The sequence below is a fragment of the Oncorhynchus keta genome, chromosome 29 (genome assembly GCF_023373465.1).
Source record: "Oncorhynchus keta strain PuntledgeMale-10-30-2019 chromosome 29, Oket_V2, whole genome shotgun sequence".
In the NCBI taxonomy this organism is placed as follows: domain Eukaryota; kingdom Metazoa; phylum Chordata; class Actinopteri; order Salmoniformes; family Salmonidae; genus Oncorhynchus; species Oncorhynchus keta.
Window position 1 is genome coordinate 15959754 of NC_068449.1, and position 13414 is coordinate 15973167.

Here is a 13414-nt window from a genome sequence, read left to right on the forward strand (position 1 = left end):
TGTCCAAGGTTATTTTCACCCCTGGTAAGTTTATTTGTTGTAATCAAACAGAAATACATACAGCACTCATAGAGAATTAATTTGAATCAAATACATGTATTTTTATCAAAGTGTCACCATCCAGAAGTTAGGTGATCTGTGTTGATTGGATGTGTGTTTACGTTGGAGTTTGTTGTTGTTTATGATGTTGTGTTCGTGCCCAGCCCCCACAGGGCCTCCCCAGAACCTGCAGGTGTTCAACGCCACCACCATCACTCTGACCGTCAAGTGGGACCACGCCCCTGGTCGTGTCCAGAACTACAAGATCACATACGTCCCCACCGCCGGGGGCAAAACCCAGTCGGTAAAACCAGGACCAGCTTAGGGCATCACAATTCCAAGCTGTTCATAGTGCTATCATCAGCTTTTAATCCCAACCATCCTCTGGATGATGAAAGGATAAGGAAGGGAGTCCTTGTAGCATGACACAGAGGCACTTTGTTTGTGTGATGGGAAGATAATAGCTCCCACCAGAATCTTCATATGACACAATTTAAAGCTATAACACACAGCAATTGTTGCATTATAATTTCTGAAAATGTACATAATATATCTTCCGCTAATAGTGGAAGGATCATTTTTTACAGTATTACTTAACCGCCGTGTTGTGATTGGCTGTGATATTTGCCTATTGATTTCTCCTGCCGGTGCGGCATCTCTCATACTGGGAAAGAGATTTCAGTTTATGTGAGAAAACAAGCACTGAATGAATAGTGTAGGGAATTATTGTACCATCTAAATTGCTCTGAAATATATTTTCCATAACAAAAATATAATTTTTACAGCTGTTTGAAGCTGGTGGACCAAAACAGCTTCGTTTTTGTCCACCAGCTTCAAACAGCTGTAAAAATGTTTTGTTATTGAAAAGATATTTCAGAGTGATTTAGATGTTACAATGATTCTTGTTTTCTCACATAAACCTAAATTGAATGAACAATGTAGAATTTCATCAACCAGGATATGACAGCGGGATTTTCACTAGATATCACAGCCACAAAGTCAGAACAGCTTCCCCAGTTTGACAATAGATAGATGAATATCACAGCCAATCACAACACTGGCGGGTAGTAAGGAATACCGTGAAACACTATCATTCCACTAATAGCACCAGATATAGTATGGACATTTTCTGAAATTGCAATGCAAGAATGTAAAAAATATATAAGGCGAGCAATGTCGGAGTCCGGAGTGTATATATATATACATATATATGTGATGGGATGTATAGACATTATGGACAGTATGTGGATAGAATATGTAGTATATCTGAAGAATACGTAGGATAGAATAGTATATGTACAGCAATAGTTGAAAGGGATGGCCTTGACTAGAATACAGTATATACATACGAAATTAGGAAAACAGTATGTTAACATTATTCATGTGACTAGTGTTCCATGTCTATGTACATAGGGCATCAGCCTCTAAGGTGCAGGGTTGAGTAATCGGGTGGTAGCCGGTTAGTGACAGTGACTACTGTAAATTCAGGGCAAGATACTGAGTGGAGGCCAACTAGTGATGGCTATTTAACAGTTGGATGGCCTTGATATAGAATATGGTTTTGAGTCTCTCGGTCCCAGCTTTGATGCATTTTAGAAACACGTAGTGGTCAGGGACCTTGGCCAGAGCCCCAGGGGAGTTGGGGTTATCAGTGTGGAGAGATGGAGAAGGGGGGGCAGAGATGGAATGTCTGGGCCCAGCAGGGTTGAGGGTGTATGTGTATATGTGTGTGTGTGTTTATGTAACAGGACAGGGAGTGTGGTACCAAGGGGGTCGTTGACTGCAGACAGTGTTTACAGAGTCCTTCAAGCTGTCTGGCATTGCTGCTGCTCCACTCTATAGAGCTGAATAGTAGTTTAGACAGAAAGGCTTTTTCCCTCAGGCCAGATGTTTAGGCGCTTAGAGTTTGCATGATGTGGAGGCACACAGAGAGAGATCCAGTAAGAGGAAGGAAGCAGTTAGAGAATTTCACTCTCTCATCAGTCTTGTCTGTGAAGTGATAGGCCTACCATATTGAAGTCAAGGGTAGCTAGCGCTATGTGAGTTATTTGTCCCTTCAGAGTTTCCATTCCCATGCAGAATGGATTAAATGTTTTCCCTTTTTTAATTAGAGGAGAGAACCCCGTTCTGTTCAGTGGACGTCCGTCCCTCGGTTGCTGTGATGATATCACACGCTAAACATTGAGGCATTGTTGGAAAGCTGGAAGCTAATGAGCCAAGCTTAGCCAAGTGTTTTGGTTCATTGACAGATTTTCAACAAGTATGGAGAGCTCAAGTGGCCCCAGTTTGATTCATTTGTGACAAAAAGTCTGTGTAGGAAATGGGAGACACTGATGATACGTTTTCACCAGGCATGCTGTCAGTGGTTAACGTACTCTGTGGGGGACAAGAAAAAAACTAGAAAACTCACACGCACGCACACACACACACACACACACAGGGTTTACTCAGTCAGCCGTCTCTGTGAGGCGACCAACATCGTTCCTTTTAATACAGCATCTCCTTGGTCAAAAACAATGCAGTAAATTCATCAATCATACCTCTTAAAACAACCCATCCCACTGATAGGGCCAGTAGAGTACAGCTTTACCTTAGATCTTGCTCACTACAATAGCAAAGTGCAAAAATGCTCGATGCATCCTCTGACAATTTTTTTTGAACAGTCTGGTATTTCTCAACCTGCATTCTTTCCATCAAGTCTCTGATACTGACATAAACTGTCAAGGGAGAGAAGCTGGAGACATCCACATCCAATAAGAAAATACAACTGTTTTTCCCATGTCATCTCTTCTGAGGCCACATTGAATGGACTATTTGACACATTTGTAATCTGAAGGGAATATTACAAGAATTTAGAGTTGATCCAATAATTGCGAAATGAGTCGACCCTTAGGCCTTGAGTGTGATCATGAGCAAAGGTGTGCAAAGTGAGGGTCCTTCCGTCTTCTCTCCCAGTCATTTCAATCTGTCTTTATTCCCCAACAGACACAGATTGGAGGGAAGAAGAACACAGTGCTGCTTCCCAAGCTGACCCCTGACACTCCCTACTCCATCACCGTGTCAGCCATCTACAGCAATGGGGAGAGCAAGGACATCTCTGGCAACGGAAAAACCAGTGAGTGACCTACTGTAACTGTGGCCTCGCTAAGGCCTTCATGATTACATCATGTTCCCTTTTCTCCTCTCAGCTTCACCAGGGAACCAGGGCTACATTTGTTACCTAGATGCTGATGTTAAAGATGCCCTAAATACTGTGTTTGTAAAACATAGATTTTTACGCCTACCACTTGCCACTTCTGTACCTCTTACATTTTAACATCTGTAGCTCATTGTTGTCATTTAACATAGTATGAATCCTAAGACCTCTCTTTCTTCTCTCTCTCCAGAGCCTCTGGGTGGAGTGCGGAGGCTCCAGGTCACTGACCCTACCACCAGCACCCTGAATGTCCAATGGGAGGCCGCCGAGGGCAATGTGCGCCAGTACAAGATCTACTATGTGCCCACCGCAGGAGGAGCTGAGGAAGTGGTAGGCTGGGCCACCTCTTACAAATCACTACCGAATCTCACTATGGCATGCATACTCTTTCATTATCACATCCATTATCTAATGCTGAAAAAATACAAACACCAATACACTGATACTTCACAGATTCACTCAGACAGTCAAACATACTTGCAAAATACTACTCCTTTACCAGACCTTTTCTCTCTCTTTTTAATCGTGTTTTATGACGTTTTTCCACATTTCATATAGACAGATCACATCTGTGTAGCTTTGTGACTCAGTCCTGTTGTGTGGTTGAATCTACAGGCCCAGGTGTCTGGTAGCACCACCAACACTGTGCTGAAGAACTTGATGTCTGACACCCTCTACACTGTCACTGTGGTCCCTCTCTACCCCCCTGGAGAGGGCAAACGCATGTCTGAGAACGGCAAGACACGTGAGTCCACGTACAGGTTTACTGTTAGGATGGTTCACGTTATCTAGTATAGATGACCCGCCTCAACAACCCTTTTCTCATGGCTATTGTCATGACCTACCATGGTCAATTTAACGAAGGAGCCTGTGTACAATATAAAATGGTTATATTTCTACCATTCTTGGTACAGCATTTCCTGAGGAGAAGATTGTGCTGTGTGCTAAAGGCTACAATACAGTGCATGCGAAAGTATTCGGCCCCCTTGAACTTTGCGACCTTTTGCCACATTTCAATAATTTTGCACGCCCAATTTTTCAGTTTTTGATTTGTTAAAAAAGTTTGAAATATCCAATAAATGTCGTTCCACTTCATGATTATGTCCCACTTGTTGCTGATTCTTCACAAAAAAATACAGTTTTATATATTTTTGTTTGAAGCCTGAAATGTGGCAAAAGGTCGCAAAGTTCAAGGGGGGCGAATACTTTCGCATGCACTGTATATGATAATGATTTGGGTTTTTGTTTGGTCATTCTTTGAGACCTGGCATTTCTGTAGAGCATGCACTCTCTGGTCTAGTGTGTTGGCTTGCTTACTCCTTCTGCCAGTAAACTCTTGTAATGAGCCCAAAATATGTCCCAGTGTTATTGTAGTGGAATTTTCCTACTAAATTAAGCGAACCCCTTTTATTTCTGGGGGCAATGCCAAAAAGATCTGTTTTTGGTTGTCATCTGTTTACAGCTAAAATGTCCAATGCCATGCTAGATAGTATGATTCACTGTAGACACTATATTTAGTTTATTAGCTGGTTTCCATCCATTTTGAACAGACCATCCCTCTTCCAGTTTCTTCCACAATTATAAGGCTGAGCCTCCACTCAGTATGACTCAGTCTTTAGTGGGCTGATTGCACAGGAAGGAATTCCTCTGTGTTGGCAACACTAGTGATGTCTCCAGCCTTAAGGTAATGGGGTCCGTTTATGGGGTGTAATGAGTGGTAGTGGTTGTGGTAGCACGGCTGGGGGGATAGCATGACGTGAGTCATTTGCTCCTCCCATGGAAAAAACTAGAGGAGGGAAGAGAATGAATTGAGAGTATTTTTTCACTTTCCATTCATCAGCCTTCTCTAGACTGGCTATGTTTATCAAAAGTCACTTTATGTCATTACTGTTACTGGTACCCTGATTACCCCAAAGCCATAGCCTAATGGTCTTCTGTCTAGCCTGTTGTTAGGTTCACCTGTCCTGTATTAAATCCATCAGAATATACCCCCAGGGACACCGATCAATGATATCTTTCAAGCTTTTGATCTCTGTCAGAATTATAGGACTCTACATATAGATTCCGTTGAAATTGAAGAATCAATGTTCCTTCAGGCTGTCTGACAAATGTTCCTAATCAAATCTAAATTGGGCTTTAGTCATATTTTATCAATTTGTGATGAAAAACAATATTGATATTGATGTGGACTATCCATTGATGCTGTGCTTTCAGGGTGAAGCCCAGGACTTTTGTTACTTATTTCTGGCCAATACTTCTGGTGTCTAAGAAAAGAAGCTCCCCATGTACTTCCCACTCTGTCTTTATGAGGGTACAATGCTGAGTGGTACAAATACTGGAAACATCATACTAGTCAACTAGTACAGTATGTATTGTACATAGACCCAGTGAATGCTTTGATGGCTTCAAGGTGAACATTCCCTAGCGTCTGATTCAGCCACCAATAATTTAGTTGGACTCTCTAATACATTTTTTCAGCTGCTGTTCTCTTCCCACCCACCCCCACACTCTTCTTTCCCCATATCTCCCTTTCTTCCCCTCTCTCTCTCTCCTCCTGCCCCCTCCATCCCTCTCTCTCTCCACAGTGGAGCGTACCCCCGTGAGGAACATCCAGGTCTTCGGCCCCACCACCAACACCCTGAATGTGCGCTGGGATCCCGCCTCAGGCAAGGTTGTGCAGTACAGGGTCGTCTACTCCCCCCTGAGCGGCGCCAAGCCCTCCGAGTCGGTGAGTCACCACCAGGGAGACCCATAGGGTCTCTGATTAACCCCGCCCCAGGTCAGAGGTCAAATGTTAATGTCCAGTGACTTGGGGTGTGTACAGGGGTGGCCGAGTGGAACGCTTCGGTCCATTTACAGATTTCCATCACTACAGCTATTTGTAAAGAAACAGAATGGAACAACATCACCCTGTTTGTGCTCCACATCGACTGTCTCTCTGGTGGGGGTTCTTATTTAACAGTCTATTCCTGGTTTAAGGCCACATTTTCATGTTCATTAATTAAAACAGGAAGCTGTCTGGGCTTTTTCCCCTCCTTATCTGGCTTGACAGTGCCCACATCTGGAGTTTTAAAGGAGGTCACAAACAACTAATAAACTGCTACTTGACATTGCACAAACAGCCACATCTGTGAGAAGCATTGAGACATTGAGACCCTGTTTTGACTTAACAGGTCTTTGAAGAGTGATGCTGTTCCATTTTATTGATAGCAAGAAGTACTCTCTTTGTTCTTTTAAAGTCACAACATTGTGTTTCTGTGGGAATATTATGATTGACTTGGGCTGGGCTTTTCCAATGCCAGGGCCAGCTTTCCACGTCAGCAGCCATGTGGCCAGTGTCACGATGCACCATCACATTTAACACAGGGAGGTTTGGTGAATGCACTACTATATTAGGAAATCAACCTTGTCATATTGGGTTTACTCCTTGAGAAGAACATTTTGCTATTAAACCCTCCAAAGCGATGACCGGCGCAAAGGTTCGATGACAGTCGTCAAAAACAGTCCTGTCAGAGACACAGAGATAGAGACACACACATTGAACACAAAACAATGGTGTTTGGGGTCAAAGAAAGAGAGGGAAACCAAATGCCAGGTGGGTGGACTCCTGTATATTTTGTACTGCATGTGATACCAGGACAAGGCAGGTAGATGAGAAGATCAGGGTAGAGGCTGATAACCTTTGATAATGTTATCAAGAGACAGACAAGTGGGGTCTAGTATGGGAGAACACAGACACAGAGATGAGCACCAGCCAGAGAGGACAGAGCAGAGGAGCCAGGCTGCTGTAAGCAACTGTCAACACATTACGTTAGTTACTCAGTGTGTTATTGCCCTGACTGTCTGGAGGGGCCAAATCATTGAAATACAATTCATACTTGTGTTCCCCCATTCACTGAGCACTGAGAAGTGTCAACACAAGTGGTTGTTGAGTGAGGTGAGAATGAGTTGATAGAGGTGTCACACTGAAACAGCTGTCAGGTTGTCAGACTGGGGGGGTCATAGTGAGTGTCAGAGCTGCCAGGACCATGGGACAAACAGCATTACAGTATGATTGTTGTTTTCCCCCTACAGCTGATACACTTTTCAGACAGGACTCTTCTCCCCCATCTGGATGTGTCAGAGTAGGCTAGCCTAATTGATGTAGAATAATGTTGATAGTTACAGCTATCCTTGTTATTACTATTAATGCTTGTCTTCATCATAATTTCTCTAGTTTTGAGACTCAAACGTGTGGGTGCGAGAGTTGTAGTCTGATTGAATCCAACCCACTGTAATGCATGCTGCATGCTGTAGACTGTGATTGGTCCTTCAGTGCTGACCTCTGTGTCTCTATCCCCTCTGGTCAGATCCTGGTTCCTGGGACCTCCACCACCACCCTGCTGGAGCAGCTGGTCCCGGACACGCCTTACAACGTGGGAGTGGTCGCCATCTATGCCAACGGGGAAGGACCGCCAGCTGAAGACAAGGGCACAACACGTAAGATCCAGTATATAATATCTATCATATATAAGATCCTATTGCCTTTACATGTTTATCCACATCCAAGTATATGCTTGATATTTGTGCTCATTTATTTATAATCCCCGCAGTTCCCCGCAGTGGCCCTAGGAACATGCGTGTGTATGATGCCACCACCAGCTCTCTGACCGTGGCATGGGAACATGCTGAGGGACCTGTGCAGCAGTATAAGATTACCTACGCCCCCACCACTGGAGACCCCATCGAGGAGCACGTAAGCACCTATATTGCTGCTATTTCTGATGATACCCTCATCAAACACCATCTTGATGAGTCTACAGCATGAATTAGAGTGTGGCCCAAGGCACAATGTGAGGAGGTTGTCAGGATCCTTATTTCTCCTCTGTTTGAAGTACCTGTTGAATAGTATTAATGAACAGTAATACAATGTTTTGCCTGTGTGTCCTGTAGACCATGGTTCCTGGGAACAGAAATACCGTCATCCTGCCCAATCTGGATGCAGACACTCCCTATAAGATCAACGTGCAGGCCATCTACCCTGACGGACCAGGGGGAGATCTGGATGGAGACGGGCATACAGGTACGCTAGCACATTCTACGCTTGGTCCACTATTCAACATGATAGACAAACAGACGCACAAGGTTCTCCACGAACACAGTTGCTCGCAGACACATACTGTAAGTTACAGTCACACACAGACACATTCACAGTACAGGAGTTTTATAAACTCAGCCAGTGATTATTGTCCTGGATGTCAGAAACATGGCTTCAGTTCAGTCTGTCTGTGAATACCAGAAACCTTTGAACTAGCTGTCCTCCAATGTTAGATCTCACACTAGAGCTGCCCAATACCCAGTATAATTTCCTCAGTTATACCAAATCAAAGCAAAGTCATAGCTTGGGACTGCATGGCTGTGATATTAATGTTAAAAATGTTGTAATATGTTTTGAATAGGTTTTGACGGTCTGTATTATCTTCCCCGCAGTTGGCATGCTAGGACCTCAGAATCTGAGAGTGTCAGATGAGTGGTACACTCGCTTCAGGGTGTCCTGGGACGCAGCACCCTCCAGAGTGGTGGGCTACAAACTGGTCTACTCACCTGAAGGTCAGATAGCTACTATTTTACTATTCCAGTATACTATTATATTCAGCTGTGAAAGAAGATTCACTTGGCTTACTTAATATACATATCCAGCTATAGAAGAAAGTCACAGATGTGATTGTTATTGACCAGGAGTGTCCCTGTCTGTGTCTGCTCTTATTGACCTGGAGTGTTCCTGTCTGTGTCTGCTCTTATTGACCTGGAGTGTCCCGGTCTGTGCCTCCTGTTATTGACCTGGAGTGTTCCTGTCTGTGTCTGCTGTTATTGACCTGGAGGTTCCTGTCTGTGCCTCCTGTCTGTGTCTGCTGTTATTGACCTGGAGTGTTCCTGTCTGTGTCTGCTGTTATTGACCTGGAGTGTCCCGGTCTGTGCCTCCTGTTATTGACCTGGAGTGTTCCTGTCTGTGTCTGCTGTTATTGACCTGGAGTGTTCCTGTCTGTGCCTCCTGTTATTGACCTGGAGTGTTCCTGTCTGTGTCTGCTCTTATTGACCTGGAGTGTCCGGGTCTGTGCCTCCTGTTATTGACCTGGAGTGTCCCGGTCTGTGCCTCCTGTTATTGACCTGGAGTGTCCCTGTCTGTGTCTGCTGTTATTGACCTGGAGTGTCCCTGTCTGTGCCTCCTGTTATTGACCTGGAGTGTCCCTGTCTGTGCCTACTGTTATTGACCTGGAGTGTCCCTGTCTGTGCCTGCTGTTATTGACCTGGAGTGTCCCTGTCTGTGTCTGCTCTTATTGACCTGGAGTGTTCCTGTCTGTGTCTGCTCTTATTGACCTGGAGTGTCCCTGTCTGTGCCTCCTGTTATTGACCTGGAGTGTTCCTGTCTGTGTCTGCTGTTATTGACCTGGAGTGTTCCTGTCTGTGCCTCCTGTTATTGACCTGGAGTGTTCCTGTCTGTGCCTCCTGTTATTGACCTGGAGTGTCCCTGTCTGTGTCTGCTGTTATTGACCTGGAGTGTTCCTGTCTGTGTCTGCTCTTATTGACCTGGAGTGTTCCTGTCTGTGCCTCCTGTTATTGACCTGGAGTGTTCCTGTCTGTGTCTGCTCTTATTGACCTGGAGTGTCCCTGTCTGTGTCTGCTCTTATTGACCTGGAGTGTCCCTGTCTGTGCCTACTGTTATTGACCTGGAGTGTCCCTGTCTGTGCCTCCTGTTATTGACCTGGAGTGTCCCGGTCTGTGCCTCCTGTTATTGACCTGGAGTGTCCCGGTCTGTGCCTACTGTTATTGACCTGGAGTGTTCCTGTCTGTGCCTCCTGTTATTGACCTGGAGTGTCCCGGTCTGTGCCTCCTGTTATTGACCTGGAGTGTCCCTGTCTGTGCCTACTGTTATTGACCTGGAGTGTCCCTGTCTGTGTCTGCTGTTATTGACCTGGAGTGTCCCTGTCTGTGCCTACTGTTATTGACCTGGAGTGTCCCTGTCTGTGCCTCCTGTTATTGACCTGGAGTGTCCCGGTCTGTGCCTCCTGTTATTGACCTGGAGTGTCCCGGTCTGTGCCTCCTGTTATTGACCTGGAGTGTCCCGGTCTGTGCCTCCTGTTATTGACCTGGAGTGTTCCTGTCTGTGTCTGCTGTTATTGACCTGGAGTGTTCCTGTCTGTGTCTGCTGTTATTGACCTGGAGTGTCCCGGTCTGTGCCTCCTGTTATTGACCTGGAGTGTCCCTGTCTGTGTCTGCTCTTATTGACCTGGAGTGTTCCTGTCTGTGTCTGCTCTTATTGACCTGGAGTGTCCCGGTCTGTGCCTCCTGTTATTGACCTGGAGTGTTCCTGTCTGTGTCTGCTGTTATTGACCTGGAGTGTTCCTGTCTGTGCCTCCTGTTATTGACCTGGAGTGTTCCTGTCTGTGCCTCCTGTTATTGACCTGGAGTGTCCCTGTCTGTGTCTGCTGTTATTGACCTGGAGTGTTCCTGTCTGTGTCTGCTCTTATTGACCTGGAGTGTTCCTGTCTGTGCCTCCTGTTATTGACCTGGAGTGTTCCTGTCTGTGTCTGCTCTTATTGACCTGGAGTGTCCCTGTCTGTGCCTGCTGTTATTGACCTGGAGTGTCCCTGTCTGTGTCTCCTGTTATTGACCTGGAGTGTCCCTGTCTGTGTCTCCTGTTATTGACCTGGAGTGTCCCGGTCTGTGCCTGCTGTTATTGACCTGGAGTGTCCCTGTCTGTGTCTGCTGTTATTGACCTGGAGTGTCCCTGTCTGTGCCTCCTGTTATTGACCTGGAGTGTCCCTGTCTGTGCCTGCTGTTATTGACCTGGAGTGTCCCTGTCTGTGTCTGCTCTTATTGACCTGGAGTGTGCCTGTCTGTGTCTGCTCTTATTGACCTGGAGTGACCTGTGCCCCTGTTGTGCTGTGCCTCCTGTTATTGACCTGGAGTGTCCCTGTCTGTGCCTCCTGTTATTGACCTGGAGTGTCCCTGTCTGTGCCTGCTGTTATTGACCTGGAGTGTCCCTGTCTGTGCCTCCTGTTATTGACCTGGAGTGTCCCTGTCTGTGCCTACTGTTATTGACCTGGAGTGTCCCTGTCTGTGTCTGCTCTTATTGACCTGGAGTGTCCCTGTCTGTGTCTGCTCTTATTGACCTGGAGTGTCCCTGTCTGTGCCTGCTGTTATTGACCTGGAGTGTCCCTGTCTGTGCCTCCTGTTATTGACCTGGAGTGTCCCTGTCTGTGTCTGCTGTTATTGACCTGGAGTGTTCCTGTCTGTGTCTGCTGTTATTGACCTGGAGTGTTCCTGTCTGTGCCTCCTGTTATTGACCTGGAGTGTTCCTGTCTGTGTCTGCTGTTATTGACCTGGAGTGTTCCTGTGTTATTGACCTCCTGTTATTGACCTGGAGTGTCCCTGTCTGTGCCTCCTGTTATTGACCTGGAGTGTTCCTGTCTGTGTCTGCTCTTATTGACCTGGAGTGTCCCTGTCTGTGTCTGCTCTTATTGACCTGGAGTCTCCCGGTCTGTGTCTGCTCTTATTGACCTGGAGTGTCCCTGTCTGTGTCTGCTCTTATTGACCTGGAGTGTCCCGGTCTGTGCCTGCTCTTATTGACCTGGAGTGTCCCTGTCTGTGTCTGCTGTTATTGACCTGGAGTGTCCCTGTCTGTGCCTGCTGTTATTGACCTGGAGTGTCCCTGTCTGTGTCTGCTGTTATTGACCTGGAGTGTCCCTGTCTGTGTCTGCTCTTATTGACCTGGAGTGTGCCTGTCTGTGTCTGCTCTTATTGACCTGGAGTGTCCCTGTATGTGCCTGCTGTTATTGAGCTGGAGTGTCCCGGTCTGTGCCTCCTGTTATTGACCTGGAGTGTCCCTGTCTGTGCCTGCTGTTATTGACCTGGAGTGTCCCTGTCTGTGCCTGCTGTTATTGACCTGGGGTGTCCCTGTCTGTGCCTGCTGTTATTGACCTGGAGTGTCCCTGTCTGTGTCTGCTCTTATTGACCTGGAGTGTCCCTGTCTGTGTCTGCTCTTATTGACCTGGAGTGTCCCTGTCTGTGCCTACTGTTATTGACCTGGAGTGTCCCTGTCTGTGCCTGCTGTTATTGACCTGGAGTGTCCCTGTCTGTGTCTGCTGTTATTGACCTGGAGTGTCCCTGTCTGTGTCTGCTGTTATTGACCTGGAGTGTCCCTGTCTGTGCCTGCTGTTATTGACCTGGAGTGTCCCTGTCTGTGCCTGCTGTTATTGACCTGGAGTGTCCCTGTCTGTGCCTGCTGTTATTGACCTGGAGTGTCCCTGTCTGTGTCTGCTGTTATTGACCTGGAGTGTCCCTGTCTGTGCCTGCTGTTATTCACCACCTGGAGTGTCCCTGTCTGTGCCTGCAGGTACTGATCAGACCATGGAGACGTTTGTTGGAGATGTGACCAGCTACCAGCTGCACAACCTGCAGCCTGGAACCACCTACGACCTTAAGGTGTTGGCCCAGTACGACGCTGGCCTCAGCGGACCTCTCATTGGACAAGGAACCACACGTAAGTGGATTGGTTGTTTGATTGGTTGCTTGACTCATTAGTTGTTTGGTTGATCAAATTATTGTTTGATTGATTGGTTGACTGTTCCTGTTTTTCACAGTGTACCTGAACATCACTGACCTGACCACCTACAACGTTGGTTATGACACCTTCTGCATGAGATGGACCCCCCATAGGGCTGCCACTTCCTACAGACTCAAACTAAATCCATTCAACCGTAAGTGCTGTACCAGGCTGGGAGCCCATTCCATATAACCGTGATACCTGTGGGGGAGAACTGTTTCTATATTGATGTGAAAATGTTTACTGTCGATCAGATATGTAGACAAAGTTGCCACCCTATCACAAAGGTGTCTTTGTTCGAATGTCTAAAAATGTTATATAATTGTATTTTATTCATGCCCACTGATCCATCTGTCTCCTATTAATTCTCTGACACTGGAGGACTGTAAGAGAAAAAAAATATGGGGGAAAATGTTGCAATATTTAAGTCTGTTTACAGTATGGTAGCCATTATAGTTGGAAGCACTGCACTTTGCCACATTAAGTTAATTCATGTTTGTTTGAAAGGGCATGTTGAATAAGACAAAACACTGTATAAGCCCACTGCTACCTCAGTCCAAGCACTATCACTGGCTGGCTTTAACCCCTCTCCT

General features: G+C 46.1%; 1 protein-coding gene across 3 annotated transcripts in view; it reads left to right on the forward strand.

Annotated features, from left to right (window-relative positions):
• LOC118362340 (collagen alpha-1(XII) chain-like) overlaps positions 1 to 13414 on the forward strand; it is a 98720-nt gene that overhangs the window by 58827 nt on the left and 26479 nt on the right. For all 3 annotated transcript variants that reach the window (XM_052486114.1, XM_052486113.1, XM_052486115.1), the window contains 12 exons: positions 1 to 24; positions 204 to 343; positions 3025 to 3154; positions 3426 to 3565; positions 3851 to 3980; positions 5821 to 5963; positions 7585 to 7714; positions 7828 to 7970; positions 8168 to 8297; positions 8705 to 8824; positions 12612 to 12758; positions 12859 to 12975. In XM_052486114.1, the coding sequence (XP_052342074.1) occupies positions 1 to 24; positions 204 to 343; positions 3025 to 3154; positions 3426 to 3565; positions 3851 to 3980; positions 5821 to 5963; positions 7585 to 7714; positions 7828 to 7970; positions 8168 to 8297; positions 8705 to 8824; positions 12612 to 12758; positions 12859 to 12975 (1494 nt within the window). The remainder of the gene's footprint in view (positions 25 to 203; positions 344 to 3024; positions 3155 to 3425; positions 3566 to 3850; positions 3981 to 5820; positions 5964 to 7584; positions 7715 to 7827; positions 7971 to 8167; positions 8298 to 8704; positions 8825 to 12611; positions 12759 to 12858; positions 12976 to 13414) is intronic.